Source organism: Pleurodeles waltl, chromosome 5, assembly GCF_031143425.1.
Source record: "Pleurodeles waltl isolate 20211129_DDA chromosome 5, aPleWal1.hap1.20221129, whole genome shotgun sequence".
Classification (NCBI taxonomy): domain Eukaryota; kingdom Metazoa; phylum Chordata; class Amphibia; order Caudata; family Salamandridae; genus Pleurodeles; species Pleurodeles waltl.
The window spans coordinates 625,860,102-625,884,164 of NC_090444.1; the positions used below are offsets into that span (position 1 = coordinate 625,860,102).

At 47.4% G+C, this 24,063-nt stretch overlaps 1 protein-coding gene across 3 annotated transcripts in view; it reads left to right on the forward strand.

Moving 5' to 3' along the window:
* The window catches only part of LOC138297291 (centromere protein H-like), a 162,747-nt gene extending 149,924 nt beyond the window's left edge, over positions 1–12,823 (forward strand). For 2 of the 3 annotated variants that reach the window (XM_069236729.1, XM_069236730.1), the window contains one exon: positions 12,355–12,823. In XM_069236729.1, coding sequence (XP_069092830.1) covers positions 12,355–12,438 — 84 coding nt within the window. In that variant the 3' untranslated portion in view covers positions 12,439–12,823. The remainder of the gene's footprint in view (positions 1–12,354) is intronic. The other variant, XM_069236731.1, reaches the window with a different exon arrangement.
* Positions 12,824–24,063: the final 11,240 nt, after the last annotated feature.

The following is a 24,063-nucleotide window of genomic DNA, read 5'->3' on the forward strand; positions in this document are numbered from 1 at the left end:
ACCTGAGGGGTTTAGATCAGCACTAGGGGGCCACAGGATCACACCAAACACACACCCTCAGTGGCACTGGGGCGGTCGGGTGCAGGGTGCAAACACAAAGCTGGGTGCCCAATGCTTTTCAAAGAAGGGGATCCTTGGGGGTGGGAGGTCACAAAACATGCTGCAGGCTGGGTCCAGGGGGTTGGTTCTGAGAAACCAAAGGCTGGAAAGGCATGGGAAGCACTCGCTGGACCATCGGTTGGATTCTCCAAGGCCAGGGGGCTGCGGGTGCAGGGGTCTCCTTGGATGTCTGATACCTTTGTCAGATCTGGTCTCGGTCAGGGGGGGCCTTCCGGATTCAGGCTGCAGACATCGCCATGTTTGGTGAGGGGTCAACTCAGGGTGGACTCAAGTTGTAATTGCCTGGGCACCTTCTCTGGACCAGTGGGCCCACCTGGACTGGGACCGTGGGTGTCGGTTGCAGAGTGGACAGGCCTTACAGATCCGGGTCAGTTGTGGAGTCTTTTGCTGGAGTTTCTTGTGGACAGGGCTGTGTCCTCTGGAGTTCTTGGTCCTCTGCTGGGCAGGCAGTCCTCTGGAGATTTGGAGAGGTAATTGGTCCTGCAAGATGTGCTGCCTTTTTGGAGCAGTGGTCTTTGAAGCGGCAAACAGGCTGGTAGGGCTGGGGCCAAGTCAGTTGTCATCTGGAGTCTTCACTGCTGGGGTTTGGCTTAGCAGTCCTTCTTTCCTCTTGTCGTCTTCTTGAGGTCACTAGGAAACTGGTGAGCTAGGTTCAGGCAGGCCCCTAAATACTAGATTTAGGGGCATTACAGGGGTCAGAGTGTAGTAGCCAATGCTGCTGGGGGTGGCTACATTCCTCCTGTGCCTACTCCCTTTGGGGAAGGGGACACATTCCTAACCCTATCAGTCCCTGTCCTCCAAATGAAGTTGGGGGATTTTCCAAGGAGGGTGTCACTTCAGCTCTGAACACTTGAGGTGTGGCCTTACCTGTAGTGGTCACTCCTTGTTTTACCTAATTTTCTAGCCGGACCTGCCACCAAAAGTGAGACTTGGTATGGGTGGGGTCGGGTATCCCCACTAGCTGGAGCGCCCTTGGGCACTGTAACAGGAGGCCTGAGCTTTTGAGGCTCACGCCAAGTGTTGCAGTTCCTGCAGGGGGGAGGTGTGAAGCACCTTTACCCAGAGCAGGTTTTGTTCCTGTCCCCAGAGAGCCCACAGGCTCTCACCCCATGGGGTCAGAAACTTGTCTTTTAGTGGCAGGTTTGCACATAATGTTCAGCCTTAAAATACAGGAGGCATCACTAAGATGCCCTCTGGGTGCATTTTACAATAAATTCAACACTGGCATAAGTGTGGGTTTATTGTGCTGAGAAATTTTTACCAAACTTCCCAGGCTTCAGTGAAGCCATCATAGAGCTGTGGAGTCCCAGCCCATGTACTTAATATGCCCATACTGCACTTACAATGTCCAAGAAATTGACTTAGACACTATAGAGCATATTGCTCGTGCAGCTATGCCCTCACCTGTGGGATAGTGTACCCTGCCTTAGGGCTGGAAGGCCTGCTAGACGGGTGACTTACCTATGCCACAGGCAGTGGTTTGAGGGCATGGTACCCTGAGAGGGATGCCATGTCAACTGTCTTCTCCTCACCCACACACACAATCTGCAATGGCAGTGTGCATGTGTTCAGTGAGGGGGTCCCTTTGGGTGGCTCAATACATGTGGCAGCCCTTAGGACCCTCCCTGGTCACAGAGACCTTGGTACCACTGGTACCTTTTACAAGGGACTTATCTGTGTACCGGGGTGTGCCAATTGTGGAAACAATGGTACAGTTTAGGGAAAGAACAATAGTGCTGGGGCCTGGTTAGCAGGATTACAGCACACACTCAGCCAAGTTAGCATCAGATATCAGGCAAAAAGTGGGAGGAGGTTACTGCAACAAGGGCCAGTTTCCTACAACGAGCAGTCAGCACTCAATTGAGGATCTTGTAGTCTATGTTGAGCATGGACAACAGACAATATGCCCTAACTTCATGGGGGGGATGTGGCCAGGCTTCAGTAGAGGAACCACTAGAGCCTCACCGGTGGACACCAGGAGTTGGCCCAGAGTCTGAGCAGTGGAGTATTGGTCTATTAGTTTAGGCACAAGCTCTTTCTTATGCATGGCATAAAACTATAGGAAGGTAGTTTCCACCAGGCATCTTACCCCTGCCATGTTCTTTGCCCCGGCCTTCACCTCTTGACATGTTATAACACCACCCAGCTCTTCTGCCTCTTCCCGAGTGACTGTTGATAGACTCACAGGCCCAAAAAAAATCATCAATGTCACGGGAGTCTGAGGGGCATATTTATACTCTGTTTGCGCCGAATGTGCGTCAAAAATGTTGACGCACATTTGGCGCAAACCCTGCCCCATATTTATACTTTGACGCCCGACCCCGCGGACGTCAAAATCCCACCATGTGCGTCATTTTTTGGAAGGGGGAACCTGCCTTCCGTTAATGATATGCAAGGTAGGCGTTGCATTCCAAAAAATGACTTTAAGGCCTGTGCGCCTTATTTACACACCAGCGTCATTTTGACGCACAGGAGGGGGTGGGCCTTAAAAAACGGCATACAGCCTGTTGTGCGCCATGTTTTAACGCCTGGGCCAGGGCAGGCGTTAAGGGACCTGTGGGCTTGGAAGGAGCTCAGAGGTGCCCTCCCCTGCCCCCTGGGACACCCCGTGACATCCTTGCCCATCCCAGGAGGACACCCAAGGATGGAGGGACCCATCCCAGGAGAGTAAAGGTAAGTCCTGGTAAGTATTTTTTTCAGTTTTTTTAAGTGGCATAGGGGGGGCCTGATTTGGGCCACCCTACATGCCATTATGCCCAATGACCATGCCCGGGGGACGTATGTCCCCTGGGCATGGCCATTGGGCAAGGGGGCATGACCCCTGCCTTTGCTAAGACAGGAGTCATGTCAATGGAGGTTGGGCGTAAAAAATAAAATGGCACATGTCCGATTTGAGGCCTGATTTTTGCCTCAGACCTGACTTGCACCATTTTTTGATGCACAACCCCCATTTTCCCATATGCCGGCTCTGCATGGTGTGAGTCATTTTTTTTTTTTTTACGCAGACCAGTCCGCAGCGCCGGCTAACGTCATTCCATAAATAAGGCGCCCGCATGGCGCGTTGGAATGGTGTTAGCCGGCGGTAACATTTTTGACGCACAACTGCGTTGCCACAGTTGTGCGTCAAAAAGTATAAATATAGCCTGAGTGTCCAATTGGACACAGAGGGATGTATAATAGTCACCAAATCTTACTGATGTCTTCCTGCCCATACTTGTGTTCCCCTTTCTCCTTCTCAGAACACAGAGCCCCTGGTAGTGGGATTAGTGAGCCATGCCAGCGTGGTCCCTGATTTCTCTCTCTTTACGTGGGCACAGATCATATATTCTCTCTGATTAAAGCAACGGAGCTTCTTGACGTGTCGCCAACAGCTCTTTGGCCTCCAGTAGTGTCTGTTGTAATGCTGTATTCACTGACCTTGCTTTATCAACTTCCCTTAATGCCTTCTCCCAGTTCACAACATCCTCCACCAGCGTGTGCCACACCCCCACTGTTTCAGCAATGCAACACCCCCTGATTACGGTTTTAAAAGCGTCCCACTAGAACAACAGTGACTCAGCTGTGGCCCTATTATCTGCAAAGTATTGCATCACTGCCTCGCCAATGGTGTGTTGGAATACTGGATCCTCTAGCGCTGCACCACGCAGCCTTCAATCAGGAATGTGGGGACGGGCCTCTCCCAGTGCAGAGATGAGTGCATCACCTGGAGTCGTCGAACCCACCATTGTAGTTTCCAGTTGGAGCCAGATGAAGCATTGGGGCAGACACTCAAGGGCGAATGGGACCTATCGAGGGCAGGATCTGCAACGCTGTTACTCACTCGCCCCCCACCCCACCATCCCTCACCCCCTAGGAAAGAATAGCTTGCATCATGTATGGGGCCCTGACCCTGGACAACTCATCAAAGAACCCCCGGTCTGTGTTGGGTGCATAAATTCCAACTATGGCTAGGTCCCATCCAGCTACTCTGCCTGTGACCACCACATAACTGCCTTCAGGGTCTATTTGTTCAACTGTCTTGTGAAAAGGCACTCCCGGCCTCACCCGAAAAAAAAAACCCTCTGGCAAAGGCTTAGTGTGCAGTGGCATAGGTTTGACCTCACCACCTCTTGTGGAGCTCCACTCCCTCCACTGCAGTGAGGTGGGTTTCCTACAGGAGGGCGATATGTACCCCCTCCTCTTAAGGTAAGAGTTTACTTTATATCGCTTGGACATATTGTTAAGCCCCTTAACGTTGTAGGATATAAATGTGTACACCAAGGGGGTTTTCATAAAGGGGTAAAAAGCATGCACAACAATCCTCCAGGAAGGGATCCCATTCCTTCTGCCGTTTTGTAGATACAAAAGCCACAGGACTCTAAACAAGGAGCACCAGGCAGATGCAACCCAACAAAAAATACCCATAACAACCTACCCAGCTCTCCATCCCCAGAATAAAAAGGAAACGTCTCCCCATCAAAACCAATTATATATGATTCAACACATGTGCAGTCAACACATGCGTGACTCTAATAATGGAGATGCGCCAGTAGAGATGCCTCCCAACTTCATGCCACATCATGCAAGAGAGGCAAGCAGGATGTCTATACCAACATTCAACACAATGTTAGTGTAATGGTACAATCAGTATCACCCAGCCATGTAACAGCATCTCATCTTGCCCTCATACACTTAAGCACCTCACAGGCACCCTCCTATAAGTTCACCAGCAGTTTGGGGAGTAACTTGGGGGCAGGGAGTCCTCCAATTCCTGTGTAGTGACTGAGGCTCTGTCAGAGTCCGTAACATGTGCCTCTTCATCTCCAACTGTGGAGCTTCTGTCCAACCCTGCCCCACTCAGCGACACCTCCACCACTTGTGACATCCATGGTGCTCTTGTGTTTTGGAGGGGATTGAACTGCACCCACCCCCGCTCTTCTCCTGGGGAGGGTTTCTGAGTAGCCAATTGAACATCACTGGCAGCGATGCAGCCCACCCATGGTTGGCAGTCAATCCAGTCCCAGAGCAGCTGAAGCAAAATGAAAAACTGTACTCCAATCATCCATGGCCACTCTCAGCCTCACATGGAACAGCATTGCATAGTAGACCCCCAAGCATCTGAAGCACTTCCTGGGTTCAAAAAGGAGGCCCTCTGCTTTTGTACCTCTCTCGTGAAGTCTGGAAATATAATTACTCTGTGATTGTCAGCTATTATGTCCCCCTTGAATCTGGCCTGACCCAAGATATGATCCTGGTATTTGTAGGGCAACAGTTTGGATATCACTGGATGGGGGGCAGCTCCAGGCAGCTGAGGCCATGCTAGGACACAATGTGCCCATTCTGGAACAAAAAAATGAGAAAATCCCTTAGTTGCCACTTCCTTTTTAGCTAGTTTTTAAATTATACAGTCATATGTGTGTTGGGGCCCTCTATTTGCTCGGGCAGCCCTATGATCCTGATATTGTTTCTCCGGGCCCTGGTTTCTGCATCTCCAGCCTTGGTTTCCAGAGTCTTAACTCTTCCCTCCGTATTCTCCATTTGCTGCTGCACTGAAACCATCACCAGTGCTATATTCTCTAAAGTGTGCTTTGCATTGGTAACCCTCTCCACCAGACATATCTGGTCATCTCGTAGGGGTCCCATGTCTACCGTCATATTATCATTTTTCAGTTTCAGTGCTTCCCTGGAGGCAGCAATTGTTTTCAGTGTAGTGCCCAGTGTGGTTCCAGAATGCTCCCCGTTTAGGCGCTCCCATCTCTTGGCCACCTCTGTCCAATTCATTAGCCCCTGGGAAGGGCAGAAGTCAGCCGACTTTCTTCCTGGAATATTTGTCCATTGTGTCTGTCCACAGAGGTATTAGCACTCTCAGTTCGAAACCCTTCCTGTGGGTCCCAAATACTTAGGCTGCTGCACAAGGTATCAAATGGCTTTGCAACCAGGGTTTAAGCAACATTTCTGATTTCCTTGCTCCCAGGCTCAGCTGTGCTCTGATTTAGTAAGTACAAGGGGAGCGCCTTCAACACAAAGGTTCCCTTTTCGTATGCTGATTCCGGGCCAAAGAAAGATACCAATCAATATCCCCCCAAGAATAGTTCCTAATCAGCAGTGGTTGAAGCAAGGCGAAGAACAGTCGGCGAGTCCGCATATACAGCACAAGTGTCAAGCACCAGATTGGCCAGCATCCGGTGGGGAGGGAATAGGAAGTGGCACTCTCCCTCTCCTCATCCCTTTGAAGCCCACCCAGGGGGCTCAGCAGGGTCAGGAAGGCCGCAGCTCAGTGTCTATGGCTGCGGCTCACCGGCGGTTGTCATCCTACATATCCGGACAAACCTAAGTGTGTGCAGGGAGCGAGGGGACACTACCTCCCCTCCCGCTCCAGTCCGCCAACAAAGTGGCCCCATGCAGCTGGGGGCCAAGACCAGGTCGAACCTCCACTCTGTCAATTGCGCCTTCAGAGCACTGATCACTGGCGGTGGTAGGGGAAATACTCCCAGTTTTGATGCCTCATTCTAGGGGGGAGTGCAGGTAGTCGCCACAATCCTCCCAGGACTGTCAGGCAGTTAGAGTCTAGCCTAGTCATTTTGTGAAACAGGTGCACTGCTCCACCAGTTCCTGAGTCCTGGGGCCTTGCTTCACCAGAAACTACAGTGACAGCACTGCTCATGCAGGGGGCCAGGTTGCGCCTATAATTATCAAGGGTTCACAGCCTCAAGCCTTCTGGATTCTGGTGGCGGGGCGGGCGGGGGAAGGAGGGAAGGCGGTGAGACTACAATGTCATTGTTTCTCCCAAATAGGAAAGCAGGCACCTCCCACATTTCTCACTACTGGCAGCTGCTCAGTCTGAATGCAGCTAGTGGCGCAGAGCAACAATAGTACCTCTGACGTGGGCAATGAGCATGAAGGTTCACCTCAGGCCATGGCGCAGGCCAATGGCAGCTTGTGTTGTCAAGCCGTGACAGTGACTCTGTCTGGGGAGTTGGATACGAGGTTTCTCGAGCTGCCAAGTCCCAGGGTCATGTGCTGCAGAATGACCCCTGCAATGCTTTGCACCTGGGATGGGACCGGCAACCTCTATGGTGTGCGGCAGGCCGGATGGGTCAAACAAGGCAGCATAAGTCCAGGATGCCCCTGGATGGTTGAGTTTGGCCAGGTGCGCCGCAGCTCATGTCCTACTCCATTGGCATTAAGCCATGCACCCTAGATTTGCCAACATGGAAGTAAGTAGCAACTTTTCGTAAGAAGTCTGCCTGAGTTCTCAGCACCAATTTTTCTGGGGAAAAGTGGTATACAGCAGTTGCACTGATAGTGCCTGCAGTTCACTTGTTCAAAAAGCTAATGTAATCAAAATGAGGAAGACTCTGTTAACAGGCAAACAATGCCATAACAGTTATGCATCAGCTCAAAGGGTGTACATGTGAGAAATGCCATGAAGATGTAAAGGTCCCACTGTGGCATCACAAATTACAGGGGAAGAAAGTACCAAACCTGTAACGGAGCTCATCATAACAGGTAATCTGAACAAGGATGATTGGTCCAGCAAAAGTAGAAACACCCAACCAAGAGCCTTCTATAGTGTCCACTGCAAGGCTTTGCTGGGCAAAAGACAAAACAAAAAGTACATCGAACATCTTCACGTGTAAGAGTTCCATGTTGCGAGTGCCACAGCAGGTTACAAATTTGTCCCAGCGTCTGGCAAAAATGGATTTTGTGAAACGGTGTCTGGTGTGAAGAAATACATCTACCACTTCAGGTGGCAAATCAAAAGCAATACATTGCAGCTGCTTCATCTCTATGCTTGTTGGTGTAGATTGGAGAAATTAAATGGAGAATCTTGCCATGCTGCTGAGACAGGAGATCTTTGTGATGTGGCAGTCTGATTGGAGGACAGATGCTCAGGCCTATGAATTCCAGGTGCCTGACTTACCTGAATCAGTCAAAGGCCAGTAGGATGGCTGGGCCTGGTTTTTGATCTTTAGAACTCAGGGCAAAAGCGATAGAGGCAGAAGGCATACTGGAGTCTTGTGACAAGTGTACTTGCAGAAACAGCAACACGCAAAATTGTTAACACTGCTTGTTCTTGACAGCGGCTCCTGATGCCCCAAGCAACATGCTATAATTCTACTACCTTCAAAACATTCCAAGGGTCTCATTGAATGGGAGAAAAATACATTGGTAGAGGAATGCAGGATCTCCGTCAGAATGTTAGACTTCACTTCTGTAGATGTTGGCTGTAAGTCCAACAGAGCTGCAGTTTTTCTGAGCTGCATTGTAGAAAGTTATTCCAGAGGAGGGATGCCTATAGAAGCACCCACTCTGGAGAAGTATCCAGGCACTTGCGTCTTTCAGACCTTAAAATTGTGGCTCTAGACTCGACTGTCTATTATCACCATTAGTATCCTCATCATAGTGATCATACTTAGGATCAGTCTCACGAAAGAAAAATCTTCCTTCTTCCAGAAGCCTCTGTGCCTCTCTTCTTGACGTGAAAGGAAAGCCCTCTGACTGAGACCTTGGAGGCATGGAGAAAGGCTGGGGTGGAGGGGACAAAGGCTGTGTGTCTGCTGGTGTCTTCTGTTGCAGAGAAGGTGGAGTGCCTTGCAGTGCTGACAGTGTTGATTTTGGCTCAGGAGAAGTAATAGATTCCAACGGTGAAGGAGTGGAGCTGGGAGCAGTGTGAAGAAATATCATCCACTGGGCCAATCCCACAGATACAGGTGTCAGGAGTTCACCAAAGAGACTGGTGGCATTGGGCAGAAGGGAATGAATGGTATTGGCGTTCCTCCAAGAGTGTTGTTCAGAGGATCTATGGAGCCGAAAGGCACACCATTGGGGATCTTGACTTGATTAAACATACTTAACACAGTGTTGAGAAATACTGACGGATCTGTTGCTGGAGCTGGAAGTTGGGGGTATTGAGTACCTGAGGGGGACCTTGGAAACAGTGCTGCAGGAGGAGCTAGATCTGAGGCAGGTGTTCGCCCCAGTGGAACCGCAAGCACCAGGTTTGTCGTCAGTGGCGCGCAATCTTCTTGCCATAGTCACTCAACATTTAATTGTGGATGAGGTGAAGTGGTATGTCTTGGAAGTGGCTATTTACTTCTTGGAGCCTATTGCGGTGATCCATGCCCCCTCTTTTTCTTGTGCTACTGCAGAGATGATTTGGAAGGTAAAGGAGACAGCAACCTTAATATTAAGCGTGATGTCTGTCGTTCCTGCCATACATTTTGTGTTTTGGAAATAAACCACTGAAGGGCATATTTATACTCTGTTTGTGCTGGATGTGCATAATTTTTTTTGCCGCAAATCCAGCACAAACTTAACTCCATATTTATATTTTGCGCTAGACATGTTTAGCGCCAAAATATTGGAGTTAGTCATTTTCTGCCAGCGGAAAACTACCTTACGTCAATGAAATGCAAGGTAGGCATTCCCGGGCAAAAAATGACTCAAAGGCCCAGGCGCCTTGTTTATCCTCCTATGCAAAAATCACACACGGGAGGGAGGAGGGGTCAAAAAAATGGCACAAAGTATGCTTTGCACCATTTTTTTAACGCCTGGGTCAGGGCAGGCGTTAGGGGACCTGTGGGCTTATATCTATGGTAGAACAACATGGAATAAGCCCACAGGTGCCCTCCCATGCCCCAGGGACACCCCACCCACACCAGAGGGACAGCGGAGGATGGGGGACCCCATCCCAGGTAAGTATAGGTAAGTAGTATTATTATTATTATTATTATTTTTTTAAGTGCCACTGGGGACACTGAAATGGGTCCCCCTACATGGCACTGGGTGCAATGGCCATGCCCAAGGGGCCCTGGTCCCCTGTGCTGGCCACTGGGGTAGTGGGCATGACTCCTGTCTTTTCTAAGACAGACAGGGTTCATGTGGTATGGATGGTTTTGCGTCAGAAAATGACTCTAGGCAGGTTAGTCATTTTGGCCCCTATTTCTACCTTTTGACGCAAACCAGCGCTGGTCTGCGTTGAAAAATGTACCGCCAGCTAACGCCATTCCAACGCACAAGGCGGGCGCCTTATTTATGAATTGACGTTAGCCGGCGCTGCAGGCTGGTCAGAGTTAAAAAAATGACTGTAACCAGGCAGCACCCGCGTAGGGAAAAATGGGGGCTGTGCGTCAAAAAATGGTGCAAGTCAGATAAAAAATCGTGGCTGTAACCGGACTTGCCCCCTTGCCCAATGGTAATGCCCAGGGGACTTCTGTGGCATGTAGGGGGGCCCAAATTAGGCCCCCTCTATGCCATTAAAAAAATTAATAAAATACTTACCTCAACTTACCTGGGATGGGTCCCCCCCCCCCATCCATGGAAATGCGCCCACAAGTCGCTTAATGCCTGCCCTCACCCAGGCGTTAAAAAATAGCGCACATCAGGCTGGGCGCCGGTTTTTTAAGGCCCGCCCCTTCCTGTGCGTCAAAATGACTTGGGAGTATAAATAAGGCCCACAGGCCTTAGTCATTTTTTGGACGGGAACGCCTACCTTGCATGTCATTAACGCAAGGTGGTTTCCTGCAGCCAGAAAATGATGCGCACAGAGGAATTTTTACGTTTGCCGGGATCGGGCATCATAGTATAAATATGGTGTAAGGTTTGCGCTGAATTTGCGTCAAAAGTTTTTTATGCAAATTTGAAGCAAACAGAGTATAAATATGCCCCTTTATGGTACTCTAACCTGTCTAACGTAATTTTTTTGTGCAAAATCCTCTTCTTCCATACTGCTACCCCACCTGACTAATGCTCAGCCTACACTAGCCTATCCTTTGCACCGGCTTGCACCATTCCATAAACATGGGGCCCAGCTGGTGCACAGAAATGGTGCAAGCTGGTGCTAAACTTTTTGGGCAAAACTGTGTTAGTGCTGTTTTACACCAAAAAGTATAAATCAGGTCCTTGGCCTTCTTTTCCTTGACTGCCTTGGGAAGCACCTTTTCGCAGGAACTGCATGCCTTGCCATAGTGGTTCGAACCTAGGCAACAGAGACCGGATGCTTTGATAGAGACCTCATGATCAGAACCGCACCTTTACAGGAACAAAAGGAAAAGGAATTGTTGAATAATGATCCCCTTTTTCTGAAGAGAGTTAACTCTTGAACAAGTCAATGGCATGGAAAAAAGGAACTGATATCAGCATACTGACGAGGGTATTGTATAGCTCTGGAGAAGTCATGTGGTGCTGCGTATGGGCCGATGCACCCAACTGGAATGGGAGAGCTTTGGAAAACAATTCCAGATCTAGACTGGCACCTGGGATATTCAAAAGGTGAGGAATCTGTAGGTAGATGTATCCACCAGAAAGTAGAAACTTTTTCTTGAAGAAACTTGGTGATAATGTTGTCGATCGCTATAGAATTCAGGCATGTAGTTGTACTGTTCCATGGCATCAAGTTTCCAAATGTCTTACAAAGTTCTCAGATAGGAGGAAAAGTTTTTGTATTGTTTCTTCAGGGAATGCTAATGTGGCCCTTCCTACACCATTACAGCAGGTTTTATAGTTTAATTTATCTGCAATGTTATGGGTATCTCCATTTTGCCTTTCTCTGTCATGCCTTCTGCTTCAGTATTTTCAAATGAGATATGAACCAAGGTCTGAATTTGTTTGCATACACTTTGGCCTTGGTATAATCTTATCTGATAATCATAAGTATCCTTAAAGTGTTAAGTCCCTTGTCATCAAAAACTCATCTGATCAGTTGTTCAATGATTTCCTTAGGGTGCTTATGGCAGGCATGGCTTTTTCCTTTCCGTTCACTAATGTAATGATAATCCATCGGGCGGTGACCGTGAAATACCATAAATGCCTTGAATGGAAAACATGTTAACAGTGGACCAAGAGGTGGATTTTTCCCTGACAAAAAATTCAGAATATTTATGTATTTGGAGTTTCAATATTTGCTGACTAAAATTCGAGAGAGCGTAGGCAAAGTTCAGCTGGAGTTTGGTCCGAGTTATAGCTTACCTATATTAATGTGTTTAGTACACCCTGTCCAACACTAAGCAGACATGCAAAGACTGTGTGCCAGGGAACCACACAAACACTTTTGCAATTAACACTGGTCATCAAAAATTGTGTGTTGCAGTTAGGGAATCTGACCCAGGGTTGTATAGGGAATTAAGTACTGGTAATAAAAGTTTAATTTTGATCGATAGTGGATTTACGCAGGTGAATCCTTTGCACGTATACATAAAATTATATTGTACTTTGACTGGAGGCTTTCTTTATGATTGTGTTCCTTACTTCTAGCGGATCATCCTCAGTTCAAAAGTACACTGGGCAGAAGATCCAAAGATAAGAACTCACATTGTGAACACGAAGGAATTTCATTAGTCCTGAAGAATGGCAACCCAGACTTTGCTGCTTTTGAGTCTGTTCTGCTGTGTCTTCTTCCGCAAGCTGCACTTATAAAGATTGAAAAGCTCTTGAAATCCTGACTAGCTCTATTAGAAAAACCTATCTAATTGTTCATGATGTATTGCAATTGATTGTTGAATGTCGAAGTTGTGTGAGAAAATAAAGATCATGTAAGGCAACGGCCTTGAGTAAGGGATTAAATGAAGGGAAACTGGCTAGTTACAATAGACCAAATATTTAATCCCAAATTGATGTTTTTAGACTTTCTACCAAGTATCTGCTATAATGCATAATTTTTTTATGAATTGTCTGTCAATTTGCCTTACTTAATGGATGACTTTTTTTTTTAAATAAAGGATAACATAGATTATTCTACTTTTCCTTTGGCACTACACACCTTGCACAGTAAGGCCCGTATTTATACTCCGTTTGCGCCGAATTTGCGTCGTTTTTTTCGACGCAAATTCGGCGCAAAACTAACGCCATATTTATACTTTGGCGTTAGACGCGTCTAGCGCCAAAGTATTGGCAAATAGTGTCATTTTTTTGCGTGAACGCCTTCCTTGCGTTAATGAGATGCAAGGAAGGCGTTCCCGTCTAAAAAAATGACGGCGACGCAAATGCGTCGTATTTATACTCCCGGGCAAAAATCACGCCCGGGAGTTGGCGGGTCAAAAAACCCCGCATTTGCGCCACTATTTAACGCCTGGGTCAGGGTAGGCGTTAAGGGGCCTGTGGGCTCAAAATGAGCCCACAGGTGCCCTCCCCTGCCCCCAGGGACCCCCCCTGCCACCCCTGCCCACCCCAGGAAGACACCCAAGGATGGAGGGACCCACCCCAGGGACATTCAGGTAAGTTCAGGTAAGTATAATTTTTTATATTTTTTAATTTATTTTGGGTGGCATAGGGGGGCCTTATTTGTGCCCCCCTACATGCCACTATGCCCAATGACCATGCCCAGGGGACACAAGTCCCCTGGGCATGGCCATTGGGCAAGGGGGCATGACTCCTGTCTTTACTAAGACAGGAGTCATGAAATGGCGTCTGGGTGTCGTAAAAAAATGGCGCAAATCGGGTTGAGGCGATTTTTTTGCCTCAACCTGACTTGCCCCATTTTAAGACGCCCTAACGTCATTTTTGCCCAACGCCGGCGCTGCCTGGTCTACGTGGTTTTTTTCCACGCACACCAGGCAGCGCCGGTCTGCTTGCGCCGGCTAACGCCATTCCATAAATACGGCGCCCGCATGGCGCTTCAGAATGGCGTTAAATTTTTTTACGCTAAACTGCGTTAGCGCAGTTTAGCATCAAAAAGTATAAATATGGGCCTAAATGCACTACTAATGTCTATCTTTTGCGTGTGGTGAAGGGCAGTGCAGCCTGTAATGCACAACTGCTTATTTCTAGATCAGCAGTGGTGTTACAGGCGTGGAGATGTGAATGAATCAGTGCAGAAGCAAGAACGAAGGGGGTCCCAAGTTAGCCACCGAGCTACCCACGCCTTATTAAAGACCAGAAGGATTTATGAAGTAGTATTCCTAGGCCAGTAGAGTGGCTGTCATACCTAAATCACAAAATAAGATTGATCTATAATTTATTAGCAATATAGGTGACATAAAAAAAAACACAGATTTAACAAAACGCTGCCGCCTTCATCTTCGTTCAGTGCCTTCTCGAACAGCCCTAGAATATGCACCCATGAACTCTAATTTAATTTTCTAGCACGTCAAGTGCAGGTCCAAGTTAATCTGTTTTTCATTAATGTTTTTGTGATCCCTGCCAATTTCGTTTTTTCTTGGAAATGGAATAATTTCCGCTTTCGCCTCTGCTCCCTACCAACGAGGACTCCAAGGCACTCAGTCGAGACACAGAAAGTTGGTCTCACATAGCTTGCTTGATTAGATATGGGCAACAGGCCAAGGTGTTTCAAGGAAGATGTACTTGCCCCACTGTAAGTACACTGTAACACAATTATCACAGCTGAAATAAACGTGAATGTGCAGCCAGAGCTGTGGGTACGTAATTTAGGCCAATATTTATACTTTTTGACCGTTTTGCGTAAAAAAATGAACTGCCGGCTTACGCCATTCCTATGGGCCGTGCGGGCACCTTATTTAAGGATTGACTTAGCTGGCGCTGCGGGCTGGTCGGAGTAAAAAAAAAAAAAAATGACTCAAACCAGGCAGCGCCGGTGTAGGGGAAAATGGGGGTTGTGCGTCAAAAAATGGTGCAAGTCAGGTTTGAGTAAAAAATCATGGCTCAAACCGGACTTGCGCCATTTTTTGATGCACAACCCCCATTGAAATGACTCTTGTCTTAGCAAAGACAGGAGTCTTGCCCCCTTGCCCAATGGCCATGCCCAGGGGACTTATGTCCCCTGGACATGGCCATTGGGCACAGTGGCATGTAGGGGGGCCCAAATTAGGGCCCACCATGCCATTTAAAAAAATAAAAAAATAATACTTACCTCAACTTACCTGTACTTACCTGGGATGGGACCCCCCATCCATGGGTGTCCTCCTGGGGTGGGTGGGGGCGGCAGGGGGTGTCCCTGGGGACAGGGAAGGGCACCTCTGGACTGCTTCCATGGTCTGAGACCATGGAAATGAGCCCACAGATCCCTTAACGCCTGCCTTCTCCCAGGTGTTAAACAACTGTGCACATCAGGCTGTGTGCTGTTTTTTAAGGCCCTCCCCCTCCTGTCCGTCAAAATGACGCAGGAGTGTAAATAAGGCGCACAGGCCTTAGTCATTTTTGGGACCGGAACGCCTACCTTGCATGTCATTAACGCAAGGCGGTATTTATACTCTGTTTGCGCCGAATGTGCGTCAATAATTTTGACACAAATTCGGCGTAAACCTCGCCCCATATTTAAACTATGACGCCCGACCCCGAGGATGTAAAAAAAAACCTGTGTGCGTCTTTTTTTGGATGCGGTAAACTGCCTTGCGTTAAGGACATGCAAGGTAGGCGTTCCCGTCCCAAAAAATTACTTTAAGGCCTGTGCGCCTTATTTATACTCCCGCGTAATTTTGGCACACAGGAAGGGGCGGGCCTTAAACAGCGCACAGCCTGATGTGCGTCGTTTTTTAACACCTGGGTGAGGGCAGGTGTTAAGGGACCTGTGGGCTCACTTCCATTGTCTCTGACCATGGAAGCAGTCTAGAGGTGCCCTTCCCTGTCCCCAGGGACACCCCCTGCCACCCTTTCCCACACCAGTAGGACTCCCATGGATGGAGGGGGGGACCCATCCCAAGAAAGTACAGGTATGTTGAGGTAAGTAGAATTTTTTTAATTTTTTAAAGTGGCATAGGGGGGCCTAATTTGGGTCCCCCCACATGCCACTGTGTCCAATGACCATGCCCATGGGGCATGACTCCTGTCTTTCCTAAGACAGGAGTCATTTGAATGGGGGTTGTGCAAAAAAAAAGTGGCGCAAGTCCGGTTAGAGCCATGATTTTTTACTCTAACCTGACGCCCCATTTTTTGAAGCACAACCCCCATTGTTCCCTACACCTGCGTTGCCTGGTTAGAGTCTTTTTTTTTTTTTTTACTGTAACCAGGCCACAGCGCCGGCTAACGTCAATCCATAAATAAGGCGCCCGCCTGGCGCGTTGGAATGGTGTTAGCTGGCGGTAAATGTTTTGACGCAAACCGGCTCTGGTTTGCGTCAAAAAGTATAAATATGGGCCTTTGTCTCTGTGTAATGTGACACATCAACTGTGTAGGAGGTTAGTGATGTATGTCACATGTCAATGACTATAGAATGTCAATACAACCTCATTGAAAGATTGTGGGCTGATAACTATGCACTGAGGTCTGGATAGTATCATCATCTGCGCTTCCTGAGGCTTATTTCTGAAGTAAATTGAAAACTAACAGTATAATGCTGTGTTGGACTGAAAAAGTCTGCTTCAAGGTATTTATATGCTGAAACGCAATGTGGCCAACATTCCCTTCAAGACAATTTTTATGTATGTGACATCTGACTATAAACTTTCATCACACACCATACAGCAGGAATGGATGTGTACGAGTGTATGGACAATTATGTAACCTGGGCATACAACATAAGAAATGATCGGTTCGAGTTATGTATACAATACTACGTAAGATTATAACATCATTCAGCTTGTCAGCGTTCACATGAACATCAGGCTGCAGGCAGATGTACCACAGTGCCTAAGATTCCAAATCCGGTCTCAAACGATGACAGATTTAAAAACCGATCCAAACTTCACAACACATTGGGAACCATAGTAACCTTGAGTGGTGGGTGCAATGGAGGGTAGATGCATTGAGATGTAGCTTTGGTGTAGCTGCCAATGTGACTGCACATTAGGAATTGTGAATTACCATGTCAATAATGGGATTCGGATGCAGGATGGAACACAAATGCAAATTCTAAATTGACACTGTTCACCCATGCCAGGGCCCTGATCCCCAAGCATATGACACACACCGCAAAGGAGTATCTAAATATTTATTTAACAGTAAAAAAGGATAATAAAACAAGGGGAAACACCTTAACTAACCTAACCTATCCTAACTACACAATACTCACAACTGGCCCTAACTACCCTAATCTAAACTTACCTATCACATTTAACTAAACACTCTAAACATCAACCCCACCTCATATGACGGGACAAATGTAGGACAACATACACTAACCTAAACACATGGGGCCTTATTTATATTTTTTGGTGCAAAACTGCACTAATGCAGTTTTGCACCGGCTTGCACCATTTTTTAGCACCAGCTGAGCACCATATTTATGGAATGGTGCAAGCCGCTGCAAAGGGTAGGCTAGCATTAAAAAAAATGACGTTAGGCAGCTTAGAGTAAAGATAAATGACTATAACCAGATTAGCTAAGGGGCATATTTATACTCTGTTTGCACTGAATTAGCGTCATTGTTTTTAACTCTAATTTGGTGCAAAACTAACTCCATAGTTATACTTTGGTGCTAGACCTGTCTAGCACCAAATTTATGGAGTTAGTTATTTTTTGGAAGTGGAAACCTACCTTGCCTTAATGAGATGCAAGATAGGCATTCCAGTGCAAAAAAAGGCTATGGCCTTAACGCCACATTTATACTCCCATGCAAAAATGATACAAGGGAGGGGGTTAAAAAAATGGTGCAAAGCTTGCTTTGCCCCATTTTCTAAAGCCTGGGTCAGGGCAGGTGTTAGGCTCACTGGTCCCCTATTTCCATGGTGGAACACCATGGAATAAGCCCACAGCTGTCCTCCCCAGGGGCACCCCCACCCACACCAGAGGGACTGCGGAGGATGTGGGACCCCATCCCAGGTAAGTACAGGTAAGATTGCATTATACTTTTGAAAGTGCCATGGGGGGGCTGAAATGGGCCCCCATACATGGCACAGGGTGCAGTGACCATGCCCAGGGGACCCCTGTCCTCTGAGCTGGCCATTGGGGTGGTGGGCATGACTCCTGCCTTTCCTAAGGCAGGAGTCATGTGGCATGGTAGGTTTAGCACCATAAAATGACGCTAAACTGGTTAGAGTCATTTTCTTTTTTACTCTAACCTGCCTAAAGTCATTTTTTGGTTCTAAACCCTCTTCCATACCGCCAGCCCCACCCGACTAAAGTAATGTTCTTTTTTTTTTGTTTTTTTTTAACCCTCGCCTACCCTTTGCACCGGCTTGCACTATTCCATAAATATGGTGCCCGGTAGGTGCACAGAAATGGTGCAAGCCAGTGCTGAACTTTTTGGTGCAAAACTGAGTTAGTGCAGTTTTGCAGCAAAAAGTAGAAATAAGGGCCAATATTTTGAAAGTTTGTGCCACTTTTGCGTAAAAAATTACGTTAATGCGGCGCAAAAAAGTATAAATTGTAATTTGGTGCAAACAGAGTATAAGTGTGCCCCAGAGTATAAATATGCCCCTAAATATGGCGTTAAGGCCAGAGTCATTTTTGTGCACAGGAACGCCTACCTTGCATCTCATTAAGGCATTGTAGGTCTCCACTTCCAAAAAATGACTTTAACTCCATAAATTTGGCACTAGACGGTTCTAGAACCAAAGTATAAAAATGGAGTTTGTTTTGCACAGAATTAGAGTAAAAAAAAAAAAAGACACTAATTTGGTGCAAACAGAGTATAAATATGCCCCATACTATCTTATCCTAAACAAATATATATTTTTTGGTATCTATTTTTTTTTTTTACATATATACATTTTTTTTTTATACACATAAACCCCAACATCAGCCATCAACCACCCACCCACAAAAAACCACATGTAATAATATAACCCCCTCCACACCCCAATCCACATATACTAACTAAACTAACAGCTTACTCTAACCTAACACTAAGCCCCATAAACCCACTAAAGATCAGAACCAGAAAAAAGGAGGGAGGGGATAGAATCATGGCTGAGGGTCACAAATTTGCCCTCCGCAGTATCTTCTTTATACCCCGCAGTCTCCTGCTATTGCGGGACACCGCCTGCTGCAGCCTGTCCATCCTGCGCAACATCCGTTGCATGTCATGTCTCATAGACTGAAAGTCGGCATTGTCTATCACTGCAGTTGGGGTTGTCTGTGTGCCACTAGTGGATGGCACTGCTGGTGCAGGTGCCATGCTTCGAGGGGGAGGTACAGGAGCTGCTGTCTGTGGGCCTGGAGCTAATGAGGTTGACGGACCTGCAAAAGTGGCTGTCATCCTTTGGGCGACTGTGGTCTGAGAGGTTGTGCTGGTGGTGGTGGCTGTTGTGGGCAACAATGCCCCCCCCTTGGGCAAAGGCTCTCCAAACCCCTGTGGCTCTCTCATGGCGATAACGCCATGCCATATTGCGGAACCCAGACTCCACATCTAGGGCCATATTTATACTCTGTTTGCGCCGACTGTGCGTCAAACATTTTGACGCACATTCAACGTAAACCGTGCACCATATTTAAACTTTGACGCCTGAGCCTGCGAACGCCAACATTTCGCCGTATCATTTTCTGGATGCGGAAAACCGCCTTGCGTTAATGACCTGCAAGGTAGACGTTCCCGTCCAAAAAATGACTTAAACACCCGTGTGCCTTATTTATCCAATCGCGCAAAAATCCCGCACGGCCGGGAGGCAGAGTCAGAAAATGACGCACAGCCCGATTTGCATCAGAAAATAACAGCTGGGTCAGGGCAGGCGTTAAATTGGGCAGACACACCAGTGCTTAATGAAAACACACAGAAGCAACAGCAGAGCTCCAAAAGGAAGACATGGAGGTGCTTTTCATCCAGCACACAAAACAGACGCGGAGCACAGGACCAACAACAGCAGCTTCTACAACACCAGCAGTGACCCCAAAGGCAACACAGAAAGCAGGAGATGATAATCTGCACCAGGACAACCCTTCTGGGACTCCGCCAAAAAGACATCATCCAGACGTAAAGGCTCAACTGGCAAGCCATTCAGCAGCTGCTGCGCAACATTGAGCCACAGTTGGCACCCAGCTTGCAGACACCCCGCACCATTCCATCAGAAACCAAGCTGCTAGCTGTACTCCACATGTTGGCAAGTGGCTCCTTCCAAACCACTGGTGCCCTGGTTGCCGGGATCTCACAGCCCTCATTCTCTGCTTTCCTACCCAAGGTATTGGATGCCATCATCTCCCTCACACTCCGCCACATCAGCTTCCCCAACACACAGCAGAAGCAGCAGGAGACCAAACAGGGCTTCTACCAAATCAGCGGCTTCCCACACATACTTGGTGCCATTGACTGCACCCATGTACGCCCTGTGCCACCTGCTGCAACTGAGCATCTACACTGCAACAGGAAGCACACACACTCCATCAATGTGCAGGCCATTGTCGATCACCGGGGTTTGATCACCAACATCGTGGCAAAGTATCCTGGGAGTGTACATGATTCATTCATCTTCCGTTACTGCACCATCAATCAACACTTCCAGGATGGACGATATGGAAATGGACTACTTGTTGGTAAGTACAGAAACCTACTTATATACACTCAGCACAGCAACCCTGAAGGACACACAACACACACCACAACATCGACACGTGGCCAGGAAGAGAATGAGGTTGTGACACTGCTAGGCATGTGTGATATCCTGACCCATTTGGATATACACTTATGGACAAATGACAGTACCAAATAACAACAGATGCCACTCCACAGACACAAGGGAACAATTTAAAACAACACAATAACAATGACATGGCCTTAACTGGCAGTACAACTTGGAAGATTAATCTTTCACTATCACATCAATTACACTCAATCAAACACCCTTCCAACTAATACACACTGTGTAAGGGGTGTGTAATGTGTTTTGCTGCAGGTCAAACACCATGACACACATAGCATGATGATGAGTGCAATGAAGGTGACATGGAATCATTGAGGCTGTACCAATATCTCACATCATTCCTGCTCTCACATTACCCACTACCAATAAGCAAATGGACTGTGCTAAGAACACATATTGATGTGAAAATATTGAAAGTGCACATTCTTACACATACAGATTGAGACAATTTCACACAGACACATCAGAAGTACAGGCATACGGACCTTCCGACACTCAAAATGACAACCTCACAACCAAGTTAGTCAGCTGACCTAGAACATGTTCAGATGTATAGGTACACGTTACAACCTGAGTTGACTTGGCAAGGGCAGAGAAATAGGTCTGCAGAGAACTTGTCACACATGGGATATTTGTGCATAGTCAAATGTTAACACGTCAGTGCTCACAACGTACGGAGATGTGTTGTACATTGTCACCTTGCAAAATCTAAGGGTCTCACTGATGTTTAAATAATTCTATTGCATATGTGAAATTGGATGGGATGTCCAGGATATATAGATGCACCGTGTTATCACCACTGTGGAATTGATTCTGTGTATGGAAGTATCATGTCACCCCCAGTTAAGACACATGGACACCTCTTTCACATGACATAATGCAAGGGAGTACACAATGTACTGCATCTCTACAAAAAAATAAACTGCTGACATCCAGTCAACAGCCAAACACCGTTCAGATAAGGAAAAAACCCAATGCTGATGGTACATCCTAGAAGCCTAGGATTCCACACAATAACACAAACACCGATGAGTCACAGACAACACAAGAGAACAACTGCCATGCAAAGTTATAATCATGGTGCAAGCTACATCAACATGTTCTAACTCATTTTATCTTTCATCTGATCAGGGGTATGGGATCCAGCCATGGATCATGACCCCATTTGCAAACCCAAGCACTGCAGCAGACCGTGCCTATAATGAGGCACATCAGAGGACATGCATCATAGTCGAGAGGACCTTTGGCATCCTAAAGTCAAGATTCAGGTGCCTCAACAACACCGGAGGCAGCCTCCTATACTCAACTGAAATGGTGTGCAAAATAATTTTGACCTGTGCATCCTCCACAACATATGTGTAAGAAGGAACATTCCGCTATATGAACCCGGCCCACAAATGCCTGGAGAGGAGGAAGAGGGGGATGCTGTCCATCAACATGAGGGGGACTGTCCAAACACAGCTGCAGGATTGCATCGGAGACAACACATTGTCCAAAATTTCTTTGAACTCTACTCATCCATCACCACTGTCTTACCATATGTCAATAAGCACCTATTCTAATCACTACATCATGGTCTGGATAATCATTGTTGCATAACATTAACCCTTACTATCAGAATCAGAGGGTAGCCTCATGGAGCATTGCAGAAATACAGATTAGGATACAGAAAAATTCACATCAAATTTGATGCGTATGAATGTACAGCCAAATTCACACACACTGTAAAGGACATATATCCTGTACATTTCACATTTGAAGGGCAATAGCAGAGGACCACAGCTATTTCACACATACATGTTGGCAACATGGTTCACATGGCACACAACTAAAACACCATCAGTCAAGAAATGAAAAAAATGCCTCACACATGAGGCAGTGGATGTGCTATTGCATTGGTGAGAAGAAGGTATGACCAAACCCTTGACAGCAGTAAGTGTTACATCAGCTATCTTTGCAAGGAAGCATATTTATACTTTTTGACGCAAAACTGTGCCGGCGCTGTTTTGCGTCAAAAATATTACCGCCGGCTAACGCCATTTTGGTGCGCCGTGCGGGCGTCAAATTTATACTTTGACGCACGGCGGCACAAACCACAGGTGGGAGCCATTTTTTTTTTACACACACTGCAGCGTCAAGTCGTAAAGCAAAACGACGCTAATGTGGCGGAAATGACTGTGGGTCGATTTACGACCCCGCAAACTGGATATGCGCCGTTTTTTGACGCAATAGCGTCAAAAAATCCCGCGAACACTGCCATTTCACCAGAGGAGAGCCAAAATGGTTCCCAGATGCCACTACAGACCCCAGGAAGATGACAACAGACCAGGAACCAGCCAGGACGACCCACAAAAGAACCAGGACACTTTTAAAAAGAAAAGAAAGTGTTGCTTCAGTGCAGAGGAGCAGGAAATTCTGGTTAAAGAGGTGACGGAACACCAGCACCAACTGTTTGTCACCTCAAAGTTGCCAATCAGTAGGAGAGAGGCTATATGGCAACAAATTGTTGACAAGATTAACAGTGTGGCAGAAGTACGCAGAACAGTCATTGAGTGCAAGAAACGCTGGCATGACTGTAAGCGCAGGACCAAGGAAAAGATGGGCAGGAACAGGAAGGCAGCACTGCAGACTGGAGGTGGGAGTCCAGCACACCAGGAGGCCCTGGACCACATAGAGGAGATGGTAGCAGCTGTCATCCCTGAGGAGATCGTCACAGGGATTCAAGGACAGGACAGCGCAGACTACCAGGAGCAACGCACATGCAGGGTAAGTCGCATGGGGAATTGAACTGCACTAATGTCAACTGCAACCGGGGGGGAATATCTACTACACGTTGCATGTAAGTCATCATATACATGGAGTGGCATGGGTAAAGGGGCACAGCATGGGGGCAGGTCCTGCACAGACAGAAGCTGGGGCACACCATTACACTACACCAACAACAGTCCCATGGGGGCATGCTGTCATGCCAACGATGGAGCAAAGGGAAATCCACGCCAGGAGGGAAGGCCACAACGGCAAACTGACATCCCGGCACACGTCAGCCACCATACCCCCCACATTAACTAGGGCCCTCTTAACAACCTCTAGCCATACCGACAACTGGAATGTAACTGCAACAACAGTTGCCACTACCACTTCCGCTCTGTGTGCAGCTCAAGTAGCCAATGGCAGTAACCTCCCCATGGATCCTACACACCTAAATTAGGGGGTTGAGGATGACAACTTCAACAATCCCCTAAAAAAAGACAAAGGCCCCAGAACTGTCAAATGTCAATGCCCATAGTTGTTGCAAACATCAGCCAATGTAAGCAACAATAGGAGCTACACAGCACTAAGGACATAACCATGCTGCATATGTCAGGGTCCATCCTGTGCCTGGGTCACAATGTAACATCCCAAATGTCATACTGCTCAGACAACAGCATTGAGGGGGGGCACATGTAACTGGTCACTGACATACACCTGCACAGTCAGAGAAGGAAATAGGACACTGCTACGACAATCGGGGCAATCCAATGTACCACACATTCCCCAA